The 14,533-nt window shown below is 31.3% G+C and overlaps 2 protein-coding genes across 6 annotated transcripts in view; one reads left to right on the top strand and one right to left on the bottom strand.

The window, feature by feature from the left end:
- Cog5 (component of oligomeric golgi complex 5) overlaps positions 1 to 14,533 on the top strand; it is a 288,720-nt gene that overhangs the window by 69,641 nt on the left and 204,546 nt on the right. The gene's annotated exons all lie outside the window — the stretch shown is intronic.
- Gpr22 (G protein-coupled receptor 22) lies at positions 5,448 to 12,495 on the bottom strand. 5 transcript variants are annotated; one of them, XM_063238267.1, is made up of 4 exons: positions 12,073 to 12,495; positions 10,919 to 11,156; positions 10,143 to 10,350; positions 5,448 to 8,545 (listed from the first exon to the last, which is right to left on the bottom strand). In XM_063238267.1, exon 4 carries the CDS (start codon positions 8,517 to 8,519, stop codon positions 7,221 to 7,223), a length of 1,299 nt encoding a protein of 432 aa, XP_063094337.1. In that variant the 5' UTR covers positions 8,520 to 8,545; positions 10,143 to 10,350; positions 10,919 to 11,156; positions 12,073 to 12,495; the 3' UTR covers positions 5,448 to 7,220. The 5 variants fall into 5 exon arrangements, with proteins under 5 accessions (XP_063094337.1, XP_063094344.1, XP_063094339.1 ...); XM_063238274.1 differs by having other exon boundaries at positions 10,240 to 10,350; XM_063238269.1 differs by having other exon boundaries at positions 10,143 to 10,313.

Below are 14,533 nucleotides of genomic sequence, written 5' to 3'. Positions count from 1 at the left end.
TTTAGTTAAACCTTGTAGTAGCACATTTTCAATAACATGTACTAAGCTATTACAGGTTGTATCTATGATGTGGTTAATAAAAATGCTTAATGAAAGAATTATAACAGAATCTAGTAAATTTGTTTTAGTGGATTAATAAGAAATGTCCTTACAGTGTTGTGTTGGTGCCGATAATGACAGCAGTAGAGAGACTTAGGCAGGAAGATTATTGTGAGTTTAAGGCTAGCCTGGACTATAGCAAGACCTTGTCTCAGAAAACCAAAAGGAAGAAAAAAAAGAAAAAAAAAAAAGAGATGTACTTAGGATAATGTAATACGGGTTTATGAAGAATTAGTATTATTTATCAATAATTAGTATTATTTAACCTGTTATAAAACAATAGGAAATTTAAAAATGTCATAAAATTATTGAAAAATAACTGAATGCATCATAATTTGTGTTGGAGCAAAGGTAATAACAATAAGAAGGAAAGATACTGGATTCAAACTTTTACCTGAATGACATATATCCCAAACACACAAAATAAAGTTTTGTGATATTTCCAGTGTAAAATTATTTTGAAAGTAATTCTTACCCTTTGGATCCAGTATTAGTTTTTATATTGACATGAAAAAATATACTCAGTAGGGGCTGGGGATTTAGCTCAGCGGCATAAGCGCCTGCCTTGTAAGCAGGCAGTCGTGAGTTTGATCCCTGGTAACGGTAAAAAGGAAAAAGAAAAAAAAAATATATATATATACTCAATAATAATGTTTATGATCAGAATAGGATAATCTAATTGCAAATGGTAGGCATATCAATTTATAATTGAGTATTTTGGTTAGTGAAAAGTATATAGTAGCTTATGATGTCATGTTTCATGTTTAGTACTATATTGTGAGAGTATATATATGGTTTTTAAAGGGAAATTTTTGTCTAGTTATTTTTAAGAAACAAAATTTGTGTTCTTAGGAAGCTCATGTCTTGCCGGACGAATAGTATGTATAATCCAATTAAAATGAATTAGGCTTTATAATTTTTTCTCCATGAAGGTGATATGGTCTGAATTGAGTTCTGAGCTGTGATTATACCTTTTCATTTAATACTAACCCAAATGTCTACCTGATACAGTCTGTCTTCTGATACCCAAAGTGACAAGGCTTTTTTGTTTTTTGGTTCCTTGGCTGATGCTGCCCAGGGCAGCGTTGAACTTCTGTATTCAAATGATATTCTTGCCTCATATTATTTGGGACTACAGCCTGTGCCACTGTGTATGGCTTTAAAGTAGTGGTTCTTAAGGTATGGGACACAAATCACCCAATAGTACTTATTTATTTATTTATTTTTGGTACTGGGGATCGAACTCATGACTGCACATTTGCAAGGCAGGCGCTTATGCCGCTGAGCTAAATCCCCAGCCCTCCAATAGTAGTTATTTAAAATAGTTTTTTAGAGGCTAAAATCTCAGAGATACTGACTCAAAGGAAGGGACCAGAAATTGGTAAAGAAGCACTGTAGAGAGTTCTGATATAGAAAAACTCACCTAGGCAAGATACACCAGTTGGCCAGAAGCTTTAAAATTGTTCACTTTCCATTCAGCTAGTATGTAGTGACTATTTAGGGTATGTGAGGACTTACTTGTGAAGCATTATGAAAGTTTAGTATAACTATTATTTTAGTTGTGTATTTAAGTCAGTTTTATAGAGTTACTAGGCTGTAGTTTGCTAGCATTTTGTTCAATAGTCAAAAATCAGTAAACATTTTTTAAGAATTGGGAAGAAAATTTAAAATGTAGTATATGTAAGTTGACCATTGTTTCTTACATTTTTTAGGTTCTAAGACGTTAGTAATCTAGAGTGAAATACATGTCTTTAGTTGTTCTCTGCTCAGTCTCTATACAATCCTGTATTCACCAGTCAGAATACCTAATATAAATGAAATCATGTGTAACATATATATTTAAGATGCAGATATCTGTCTCATCTCACTGCAGTCCCATTTACTTTTTTCATTCTTGCAGTCTATATTCAACATAGCCAGAGCCCTTACTTGTTAGCAATAACATTTTAAAAATCTTATGTTACATTGAAATTTTTTATTTTTGTCTGTATTGATTATATGCCATAGCTGTTTGAGGAGAAAGCAGTTTCTGTATTACTTATCATGTCTTGCTGCTGTTTGTTTACATCTTGAAAAATCAGAAGAGGTGCTTTGGGAAACTGCCTTGCTTAATACTTCTCAGAAAAATATGACATAGCGCTTTCACAGAAACAGAGTGAGGAAAATGACCTCAGTCCCAGACAGACTCGGCTTTCCCTCCTTATCTGACTCGATGCGTCAGGGTTTGATAGTAGTAGAGAGTTGGTATTGGTGGCAGTGACAGGAATGACAGCACTTTTTACCACTTGCTGGTGGAAGTACAGAGCTGTCATGCTTGAAAGCCATGGATACAGCTTATTGGGATCTGAAAAAATGTGTGACTAGAATGGTAGAGATACAGTGTGTGGGGTTATTTTTACATGTTAGGTTATCATTAAGTTTGCTGAGCTATTTTTTTCCCCCAGCAAAAACAGTATTCTAAAAGATGATAGCTTTCATGTATCAGTACCACTCGATTCCATCTATGAATTGCTATAATACTATTGTAGTCTACCTCTTGTAATGCAGTATATGCTATCATATTTCTATTAAGCCTGTTGTGTCCGTTGGAGTCTTTCATTATTTTGAATCTGTTTTGGTAAAAAGGTCAGTCTTCCAATTTGTTTTCTTCTGTGAACTCTAATCCACAATTCTGATGTATTTGTGTATCTGCTGGAACTACATCTCCAAGGAGTTCATGTCTTTTCCTACTCTTATCTTTGTATTATTATCTTTTTTCTTTTTATGACATCATTTGGGGTCCTATTCTTCTTTACTGTTTATAATTCAACTCATATTTAACTTCCTAAAATTCCTTGAAGGGAAGGGGGAGCTTAGTTTACATTCAGGAGAACACACAAAAGCCCATTGTTCGGATATAAAGAAAATTGTCTCCTAAAGTTTCCCTGGTTTTGTAAGTTTTCATTTTTTTGGAGGAAAGAAAAAAAAGAAATACAGTATTTTATGTTTTTTTCCTTGCATCCTGTATCTATTCAGAAAAATGACCTGTTTCCGTCATCTGATCAAGAAATAAACTTTCTTACGTTTTCCAAAGCTTGAAATACAGTTTAAAGCTGCTTGACTATAATATAAAAAACTTTAGTTATTTGACTTTTATTAATATATCTGTAGAAATATTGCTATATTTAGATTTTTTAATTTAAAAATTATCTTTATGTACCTGTTCACAAAGAATGAGGAAAATGTGAGCACCCAGCCAACTCATTACTTACATAATTACTCAGATGGTTAAGTGAAGGATGGTATTTGTTCGTTCTCTTACTGTATATATTTTGGTAGCTTCTCACTAAGTATTTGTAAGGTTTTACAAAGTAAAATTACTTAAAAAGATGTATTCAACAAGAAAATGGAGTAAACCAAGTGGAAGATATAGTTAATTTAAAATGTGAATTTGAAACTTTAAATACTTTCTAATATGAGAAGTATCTGGAATAATGTTATTTATCTTACTACATTACTTTCCCCAAAATTATTTTTGTGTTGCCTTTGTTTTCCATGTACTTTATGCACAGCTTAGTGAAATAGTTCTTCAATCATTAATGGTAATTCAGTGCCCCCAGGTGGCCTCACACCAGTCGCCTTTAGGTTGGAAAATCCTGTTGGATTCTGCCTTCATTGTCTGTCTAAACTAATAGTCCTTTGCAGAGCTACTGCCATTGTTTTTTGCCAGTCCTTTTGTTACACATCAAAGCTCGCTGCAGTAGCTTTCTATCTTCTGTGTCTTTCAGAATCAATTGTCTACATATTACTGTTGTGTTAGTTGTTTGGAAGATCATTTCTCATGTTATTCTTTTGCTCTGATATCCTGATTTAACTTTCTAGGTAACTTTTACTATTGTATTATTTTCCTATCAAAGAACATGTGCTCCTTCTAGAACATGCTGTAGTTTTACCAGTGCTTTTGTTGTTCTTAAGCCCAACATAATGCTTTCTTTTTCATACAGACTTTACTGTTCTTTTAAAGCATTTACTACATTTTTCTCTTATTTTACATGTTTTTATACTTTTTAATATAACTGAGCACCAGAAATCCAAAATGTTCCAAATTACAACTTTTGAGCACAAACATGGCATAGGGAGAGGGGCACAGATTCTTTTTTTTTTTTTGTACCACAAAATGAACTCAGGACCTTGCACTTGCTAGGCAGGTGCTTATGAAGCTGAGCTATATCCCCAGCCCAAGGGGGGAAAATTCTGCCCCTCATCTCATGAGATAGATTTCAGTTTAAATATAAGTACACTAAAAATATCAGGTTATATGGATGCAATGTAAATGAAATAAATGAATTTTTTTTTTAGAATCTCTATTTATCTCTTTTCAGTCTATTTCTTGCATAGCTATTCCAAATTGGAAAAACTCTGAAATCTAAAGGACTAATGGAGTGGGATGTGGTGGCACATGTGTGTAATCCCATCACTTAGGAAACTGAGGCTGGAGGGCCTCTGAGTAGGCGTGTCTGGGCTACCTAGTAAATTCAAGATCAGCTTGAACTACATAGGGAGACCCTGTCTCACAACAAAGTAAAAGGAAAAATGCTACCAGTTCCAAACATTTTTGATAAGGAATCCTTGACCTATGCTGCATTTGCTTTTTAAATATTTATGCTAGCTTCCTAGGAAAAATTAGCATTTGTGATTTTTGGGGGGTTAAAATTATTGGTAACGGGGAAAATTTACACGTTGGACAAAATCTATCCTGAGGTCATTAATTTTTAATCTTTTTGTAGAATAAATATAAAAAGTAAAAGTTGTTTAAACTTCTTATTCATCTATTTAATCAGAGGCCAGTTGTTGGAAACATTTGTGAGTAGTTTTTGAAAACTGACTTTTCAACATAAAAGTACTATTTTAGTTTACATATTATATCCTACTTAATGCAATAAAATGCTATTAAAAGTTATCTGGTAGGTATAAATTTGTTGTAGATAAGTGGATGCTCGTTTGTATACCTGAAAGATATATGGGATAAATGCTTGTTACTGTTTACTCTAATGACAGGAGGAGAAACAGTTTATAGGGCAAAGTTATAATGTCTACCATCTATATTTTATTTTCTTTCTTATTATAGATGAGACCACATGAAAACTAGTAAGCAAATATATTAAGAAATCTGCTTTTATGTTGAATTTTTTGGCATGCTTATAAAGCTGAATATTAATATTTAAAACAAAGATTTTTCTTGACATGAAGACTAAAAATAGTCTGATTTTTTATTAAGATATAAAAGTAGATACTAAAATTTTATTTTATGCTTGAGAGTCTTAAGTATAAATTCATTTTTAAATTTCAAATGAAGATATCAGGACATATTCTGTTCCAGATATATTTATTGATTGAAAATTTTCTTAACACTTTTGTCCATGATGTTAGTATCTTTTCAGAATTAAAAAAAATCAGTCTTACTTGCTTATGCTACATTTTGTAAAATTGAAGGATTTCTTTAATTCCATAAAACTGTGGAAAGAAAAACAAAAGGAAACTGGGAATTTGCCAAGATTTAACATGTTAACATTATTATCTGAAGTAAATCACTATTTCATTTGCCAGTGAGCTCAGTGAATTCAAGCTATTGTATGATGGTCATTCCCTCAGGGATTATTTAGTAAATTAGACTTGTTGAATCCATTTATTTGTATAAAATAATGTATTATTGACTGACATGTATTTTTTAATTTAAAAATGAGCTGTTACTTGATTCAGAGACTACAGTATTAAAAAATAATAATTGCTGTCCAGCTAATAAGTTACACATAATAAGTACTTGGCTTATTTTAAATAACATATTGCTACTTTTATAATAGTGATATTAGCATTTATTGCCAAATTATTACATTATACCAATTGAAAAATAATTATTTGCTATGCGTTTTTTAATCCTTGTAACCTATAGTTAGAATTAGTAATTTCATAGTTTTATAAGATGACTTGAAGAGAACAATGCTTATGCTGTGGTGTAGTAGAAAATGTGACAAGATTTATCATTGCCTTAAGTATTTTCAGAGTGGAAACCAAACTACTTTTTAAAAAAAAAGCTTATGAGCTATGATTGCTTAGGAATTGTGTAAGTTGTATTACTCTAAAGTTGCTCAGTGTCTAAAATTAGAAACAGTTGACTTTGTTAGGCTTTTCTACAATACTATAAAAAGTCCTTTTTTTCCTCTTTCTGCTATTCAGATATGTATAGTTAATTTCATTTATACAAAAAGGCTGAGTTGAATAAAGTTAGAAAATCACTTTATTTTAATCACTGGTTTTTACCAGTATTTTGTTAACCTAGAACATTTGGCTTAGAATCAAGCAAAGTGTGGAAGGGAGAGAAAGGTGTTATTGTTTTCTTCCTTCCCTCTATTATTGTTTGTATTTTTTACTATTATAGGCATCTTTGATCTTGGAAGATCAGTCTGTTTTTTTAATAGTAAACTTCAGTTTAAAAATTTCCCTATCTTGGTGTGCATATATAGGGATGTTTGTTTTTGGTTCATTAGTTTAAAATACTAATAAATCCTATGATTTTCTACATTCAAAAGGAAAAATGAAGTTTCATACATAGTTCACTACTTTTGAAACATGAAATAATATAGCCAGTATACTATACTAGGAAACATAACAGTGGTACAGAAACTCATGGACTGTTTCATTTTGAGCCTGTAATTTTGGTTTTTTGTTAAAGGCTATTCCAGTTGTCATACAAATATATCTGTAGTTTGTGACTTAGAAACAATACACTTTCTATATTTTTTTTAAAAAGCAGATACCTGTATCAGTTACATTTTTAAGTTATACACTGTTTTAAGGCTATGTATTTATTCTTTAAAAAATATGACTTACATGAATATCTTCTGATGGACATATTATTGACAAAATATACACATATTATTTTAACAAACTGCCATGCAACAAATACATTAATTAATGAAGAAATTGAATATATATGACCTAATCTAATTGACATTCACATTTGAAAATTTACAACATAACCAATACTTAAAATGTTTTTTCTTATATTTGGCAGTAATTTCATTTTTTACAATTTAAATTTAAAACTTTCCTGAATATAGATTTGGTGAATCTTACAATTTTCTTTAGTCTGTAACAACCTGAGGAACTAAACATTTCTCTCGTATTTCACTGTCTTCATAGGAAATTTTTTTGCTTCTTTTTGGATCTATCCAAGAGTTGTGTATTACAGCATTATTAGGCATGGGGTCAGCTTCCACTATGGAAACAACTCGTTTTTTCATTTTACTTTTCAAAACTTTTTGAAATTTTTGTCTAGTGAATGCATATAACAGAGGGTGAAATATAGTTGTTCCATAAGCCATGACTAGAAAACACAATCTTAATTTTACTAAAAGGTCACTTGGGCCTAAACATAAAATGGTGGTATTGAGAACAGAAATAGGTGTCCAACAGAGAAGAAATGTGGAAATAATCAATAAAGACATTCTGAAGACTCTTTTCTGCCTCTCTCGTCGTTCTCGGTGTCGTTTGACTGCTCGCCGGAGGGCAATTATTACAGACACTGAAGTTCTCACCCCGAAGACTACATTTCTCCCACCACTGCTTTGTGACATGTCTGTAGTCTCATGTGTTGTTAGAGAAATTGTCTTTTTCTTTCTTGCTTTCTTCTTCTGCCCTGTTGAAAATCTCGTGCCTATTCGAATATTAAGAGCCTGAAGTATCTTGGTGTATGTGATCAGCATTACTATAACTGTGAAGAAGAATATTGGGATCTGTACTAGAAGGTGATAATACATTCCCAGTTCAGTGTAGTATTCATTTGTACTGACACACAAAAGTGTCTTGTTTTCCCATGTATTTCCACTTCGAAGACTGAAAAAATTTACCTCAATAAAGGGAATCAGGAATGAGAAAAAAGAAAAAATCCAAATGGATATCATTAACATCACAGCTCTGCCCATTGTCAGAATTCGGTTTGCAGGTTTTACAGAGATGTCGTATCTGTCCAGAGTGATAGCAAAGACGTTGATTGCTGTTGAGACGCTTGCAAAAGAAACACAAGCCTCATGGAAACAGCAGATGAGAGCAGTGTTGCTCTCCAGTGAAAGCAGAAGGATAACTATAGTTAGAGGAATACATCCCACACAAATTATTACATCGAGTACATGAAGATTCATTGTAATAATGTTACTGACAGAGTTGATTAAGTTGGATTTCATGCAGTAAAGTACCAATACGGTGAGGTTGCTGCCAAGTCCCAACACAATTTCTAACATAAGAAATCCAGTGAGAGACACTTGAAAGCTTAATGGATATGAGAGTGGTTGGTACATATTGGTGTTGATGTCATCAATGTCATCTCTCACTGTAATGTTCGATTCAGACTGCATGTTGATTTCCAGAATGGGAGAAAAGCACATTCTTTTGGAGCAGTTGATTTTTTTCCCTAGAAAGTGAAATAGAATAAACTATTTGATATTTGGCAATTTAAATGATGTAGAAACATGTATTCTTTGTAAACAGAAATAGGTTTGTTGTATACTTTAAGTTCTTAAACTACTAGTGGAAAATGTAGAATTAAGAAATGGCAATGCTACAGTGATTCAATGTGAAAGGAAATTGTGTTCTCCTTTTGAAATTATATGGGAATTGTTCCCCTATAGTACAAAATCAGTTAACACATTAAAAGGGTTTCCATCATTTGGAAATAATTGGGATTTATTTTTGACAGAGAATATATTTTTCTGCAGTAAATCTACCCAGGATGCAAGAGTAATTTTAGTCTGTTTTAAAATTTCGTTTAAAAATGTTGTGAGTAGATAGAAATAAATGCTGTTTTAATATGGTTCAGCATGATTAGTGTAGGTGTAATCCTGTAAGATTTCAAATGACTAGAATAGGTATTATTAAAAGGATAAATAGTTAAGAGTACTAGTTTGTTTCAAGCTATGGTATCCATGTTGATGGACTCAATCAGAAATTAACAGCACTAGGAGATGTTTGGAATTATTTCTCACAGAAAAAGAAAATGATAAATATTTTGTATGTTATGATGAATATACTCACTGAATTTTTACAATGGATAACTTACGAAAATGGGAAGAAGAGATAGTATTCTAAATGAGAACCCCACAAAGCTTGGTAAAAAATCACTAATCACTCCTGTGAATGATTTATTTTGTGACCACATCCTCTTGTATCTTGTGGAAGTAGAAAATTGAAATCTAATACATATTAAGAGATAGCTATTTCTGAAATGGTTTAAAAGAATTTATCCATTGATTTTATTTGTTTAAACAGAGTTCTTAAAGTGAAAAAATGAAATTCTAATGAAAAACAGTAAAGCCATTTTTAAGGAAGCTTTTGAAATTACACATTATCTGTGAAACATTTTGTATACATCCCCCAGTGTATAATTTGGAAGAAAAGAAGAAGAAGAAGAAGAAAAAAAACCTCTGTAGCTAATACAAGTAAATCTATAATATATAGGAGTTTAGACTAATTTTAAAAATAATGCCTGATTTTCTGGGCTGAGATGTCTGTAAGCAGTATATTCCGGTTTAAATATAAAATCATACAATCAGCTATATTTCACATTTCAAGTACAGCTTTTTGACTGCAAAGTTACATATTTAAACAAATTATAAAAGCTAATGATTTTCAAAATTCATGTTAACCTTTAATGTGATGTTACCTTTGAGAAGTTCTAGAAATGTAATTTTATTTATGCATCTTACTTTTGGGATACTATTTCAGAAACAGAAATGCTAACATTGTTAATTGTTTTCAACTTGATATAAGTATTATTAGAGCCATATTTATTCAGGTAATACAGAGATCTTAGCTAATATTGACATCTTATAAAAATGGAGAATTTTAAGTGTGCCAGATTTTCTGAACTGTCAGATTAAACACCAGGTATTTGGTATATCAGTTAGCTAGAGCAGAAATGTCAAGTTAGACAACAATTAAGAAAAAATGCATTGCTTTTGTTTTGTAATTATTAAAACAGTGTGGTGGGGTGCATGCATATTCTGACCTACCTGGTTGCTGTTGCCTTATGGGCCTTTTGGCTCACTATAGCAGTTTTTCACAAATTGATACATGATGTCATTGACAGGTTTTGACATGAATTTTTACCTGACAGCAGTGAAGTGGCTTTGTTTTATTTCGTGTCTTGTAGGAATTCTTTGATTTTCTCTCCAGCACTTCAACTGCATGAATTACAAGATTTAGTTGGCTGATGGATATCTAAAGAACAGTACAGAATATTTGTGTTTGTTTTGCTTAAAAAGTCACAAACAAGAGAAACTTCCCCAAATGATAGGAGTTATGTTTCCGTTTGAGGGGTTTATGATAATGTCTTTTTATTTTCCAGAATATGTGAAAACAGAAAAAAAAAACATAAGGTTGTTAACTTCTAAAATGTATTTAGACATCCTTTTGTTACAATTGTAAGTCTGTTTCTACAGCAGCCCTCATTATTTTGAAGTGATTTCTTGATCACATAATTTGCTTTGTATTATAAATCCAGTCCATGTTCTTTTGATAAAAACCATCTGCTATTTAATTTGGTTGGTTTTCATTAGAAGAGGATACATATTTTGTCAGAAAGCTCAAATGGAAAAATCCATTAGTCATATCAATTGATTGGAATATCTGAATATTTAGTGCAGAAAACACTTGGGAAAACTTTATTTTGCTTGCTGGTTAGGTATGTTATTCTCCTTTTTGAAATTCATGTTTGTTTCTTCCATACTCAGTAGCTTCCACAATTCTGCTATGTTAAAATATAAACTCCCCCTTTAAAAATGCTCACCATTTTGTTTTCAAGCTTTTACAGTCATACTGTTTCTTTTTGTAGTTACTTTGTGTAGCATCTTCTTAAAATACTGTTCATTTGTTATATTCCAGCTGTAGTGTAGACTTAACTCTTTAGTTTCTTAAAATCATGTGTTACAAGGATATCTTGCAGTTCGTGGATCAGAGACCCAGGGAGATTCTCAGTTGCATTCTTCATATTGTCAGTTGTAAATAGTGAATTAGGTGCTATGGGCCTTTGTCAAAAAGAAAAAAAATGATTAAGAAATAAGGTTCATAATGATTTCTAATTAATTGAAAATTTCTTAGTTTTTTTCTGAATTTAAACTCTATAGTAATCATTCTCAAAATAAGCAACTATATTGCTAGAACCATGGTTATATACATAAATGAACTTTTTTGAAGTAAATACTCCTTTTTCTGAACATAGATTGTGTATATTGCCTTATTTACAGTAGTTGCCATTGCAAGTGTAACCATGACAGGCTGTATTTTTAAGTTAATCTCTGCTCTCTTTACAGAAGCTAACATGCATCTTCAGAGATTATGAAGTTAATATACACTAGACATACTATCATTTCCTCTTTGTGATAAATTTAACAACATTTCATGCTGCAAAAATATTGTAGAGCTTGCTTAATTGTTAGCACATGGTTTGAATTTTAACTCATTAAAATAGATTATGTGCTACTATAAATTTCCATCGATGAATGCTCATGTGGTTGAAATGTAAAAGGTAGTTTAAAAATATAACTGCAAATTAATTTTCAAGGTACACGACTAATAAAACTTAGCACTGAATTGAATAGTAACTAAATATTAAACCTGGTTCATAGAAGAAATATAAACATTTTTGGACACCAGAGAAAAACTATACTGATGGCATTAAGAATATTTAGTAGTCCAAGGTGTCTTAAAAGCTAATGTATTTGTAGTAATCTAGCAGAGAGTATTCTTCGGTTTAACAATTCATTCTAAAAATTTACATTTAAAATATATCATGTTCTAAAAGAAATAGATCTAAAATTTACATATGTACAATAAGTAGCAACAAACAAACTCTTAAAATTTAGGCTGAAAAATTTCAAAGTAATTTTACCCCACCATGCTGGTTCAAAGCAGCTGTATACTATAATAAGGAACATATCTTACCTCTGTTACAGATTTGATAAATTCTTGTAGTTGAAGCATTTTCCGTTTGATTGATTCATTTTGTTCACTTGTTAGTAGAGGATGGGGGAAGAGGGTCGTAAACAGCTCTTCAAAAATGACCTTAATGAAAATATGTGTCTGAACTGTGCCATTGTTTCAGCAGGACTGCTAATGTATGGAACGTGTAGTGCTGTTAGAGGCTGCTGCAGTCTCTCACTCTTCCCACTGTGCAATCAATAAGCCTCTGAAAATACATAATGAAAGTAATTTAACATACTGAAGGCTTCGTGTCTCCAGAGACAACATTTAGATTCAGTCTTTCTAAAAAGGAACGGCACTGCTTTTCCGAGGAAAGCCTGTTCTGAGCAGCTTTTGCAGAATGACAGCCTACCTTGTCGCTTCTCTCCACTGCAGAGAGATGCAGTGCATTCACTAATTTTGATTGGTCAGTTGTATTGGGCTTAAACTGTGCTTCATATGTATAGCAGGAATTCCTCCCCCCTACTGTTTTATATAAGGGTGCTTTTTAAAAACACTAAATTTATAAGTGATTGTATATTGTTCTTAAATAAATATGAGTAGATTAGTCTTTTTAAAATGCTTATTGTAGTTTGTTGGTCACTTATTCTAAACATTAAAAACACAGGGAGGTGGGGGATAGGGAAAATTTGCATGATAACATAATATATTCAATTTTAAGCCTTGATAGTTGTACTTGAGAATATTTTCATAATTATGTTTTTGGTTGACATTCTTTGTTCTGCAAATGGAAATCCACCCCATCTTTACAGTGAATTTCAATTGTTTATATTCAAGTTATCTCTTTCCCAAGGTGTGAACATCTCGAAGTGTTAAACATTGTCATAACTTCAGTGTTCATTCATTCATTCAATCAGCCATTTCATTTCATTCTTCATTCAAAATACTAATTAAATTGAGCTAAAGCGATTATATTCTATATAGTGTATGAACATTGCATTGCTAATACCATAGTGGAAGTATATAAAACTTTAATCTTTTCCTTTACTTTTGGAGATTACTACTCTTTACCTTTGGTAATCCTGTTATTTGGTTGATGTACACTGATCATTTGCCATTAATGTTTGATTTCACTTGGCTTTTTCTGATTCTGACACTTAATGGATTGTTGTATCTTAAGTATTGTAGGTAGCTGTATGCTAATGTTTTTGAAAATATATGTAGTTAATTATAAAGATAGTTATTTAAGATATGTCACAATAATAAAATATTGGTACAAAAATAAACCAAAATAGTAATGTAAACTTAAATTTATATTAATTTTGGTTACCTATAAATATATTCCTGTTCTCAGTAGTGATGACAAATTATTTTAGACCTAGTATGTATAGACTGGATTTGATAAGTATTGGCACATAAGATGCCTTTGGTGATATCTGAGTTATTAGAGTATTAATTATCACTTGTTTCTGCTATTTTAGGAATATTAATGAGTTTCAACTTCAAAATGTTGTATCCTGTTTATTTGTAATTAGAATTGTTCTAATTTTGAAAAGCATAACCTTTCTTTGGTATTAGGTAATTATTTAATATTTGTAGGGAATAACTGATGAGTACAGGTTTCAAACTGCATTTTTATGGAAGAATAGTTGAGAATAATGTGAAAAATTTTGTTGTAGATTTTTAAAATTTTCTGCCCAGCTTTTGGTGGTAGGGCTTTGGTAATGCTAAAAATGAACATGTATTATTATGCGTTTTGAAAGTTGAGGATAAAGATCTTATTAGAATGTCAGCCTCACTAATACATGTTAAATGTTATTTTAAACTTAAAACTGAAATCAGAGAAAATGTTGAAGCTTCTCATAGGGATAAGGATCAGTTGAAGCTTCTCATAGGGATAAGGAAATTATGTATATCATACTTTTCTGCGTAAGAATTCCAGTGTTTGGTTAGGTTTCTTGTCAAATATTCCCATAGAATACAGGAAACCAAGGCACAGAGAAATCTATTTACTTAAAAGAATCCAAAAGTGTTATCAACAGAGGCAGGACGACAACTGTACAAACCTTACCTTATTAAGGTAAGTTACCTCTCTCTTTAGAAGAGTATCAAAGTACTTGAATTGGATGATCTAGGTTAATCATTAATAATTACATTATAGTTTTTATTTTTGTTGAGTTATATTTCGATGCTTTGTTTCTTCATAAGAAAGTTTTGAAGTTAAATTCAGATTATTCTGGAAAAAAAAACAAAATTTGAAGTTTCAGTAAGCAGTACTAGCAGCAGAAAAGCTCATTTCTGGACATTGCTTTATGTTCCTTATACAGTGACATGTAGCTAAAGATATGTATCACAAACAGTGTTTAGTTTTTAATCAAGTAAATGCTTATTTGAATTTTTTTTTTAAAGAACACATTTATTTGGTGCTTATGTGTTACTCAGATATTTACAGGTTATCTTATTTTAGCAGATAGGCTAATAT

The sequence above is a fragment of the Cavia porcellus genome, unplaced genomic scaffold (assembly GCF_034190915.1).
Source record: "Cavia porcellus strain 051 isolate PalLab524CR breed Dunkin Hartley unplaced genomic scaffold, mCavPor4.1 scaffold_2, whole genome shotgun sequence".
Classification (NCBI taxonomy): domain Eukaryota; kingdom Metazoa; phylum Chordata; class Mammalia; order Rodentia; family Caviidae; genus Cavia; species Cavia porcellus.
Note: the sequence above shows the minus strand (reverse complement) of the source record. Positions and strands in the feature narration are given on the sequence as shown.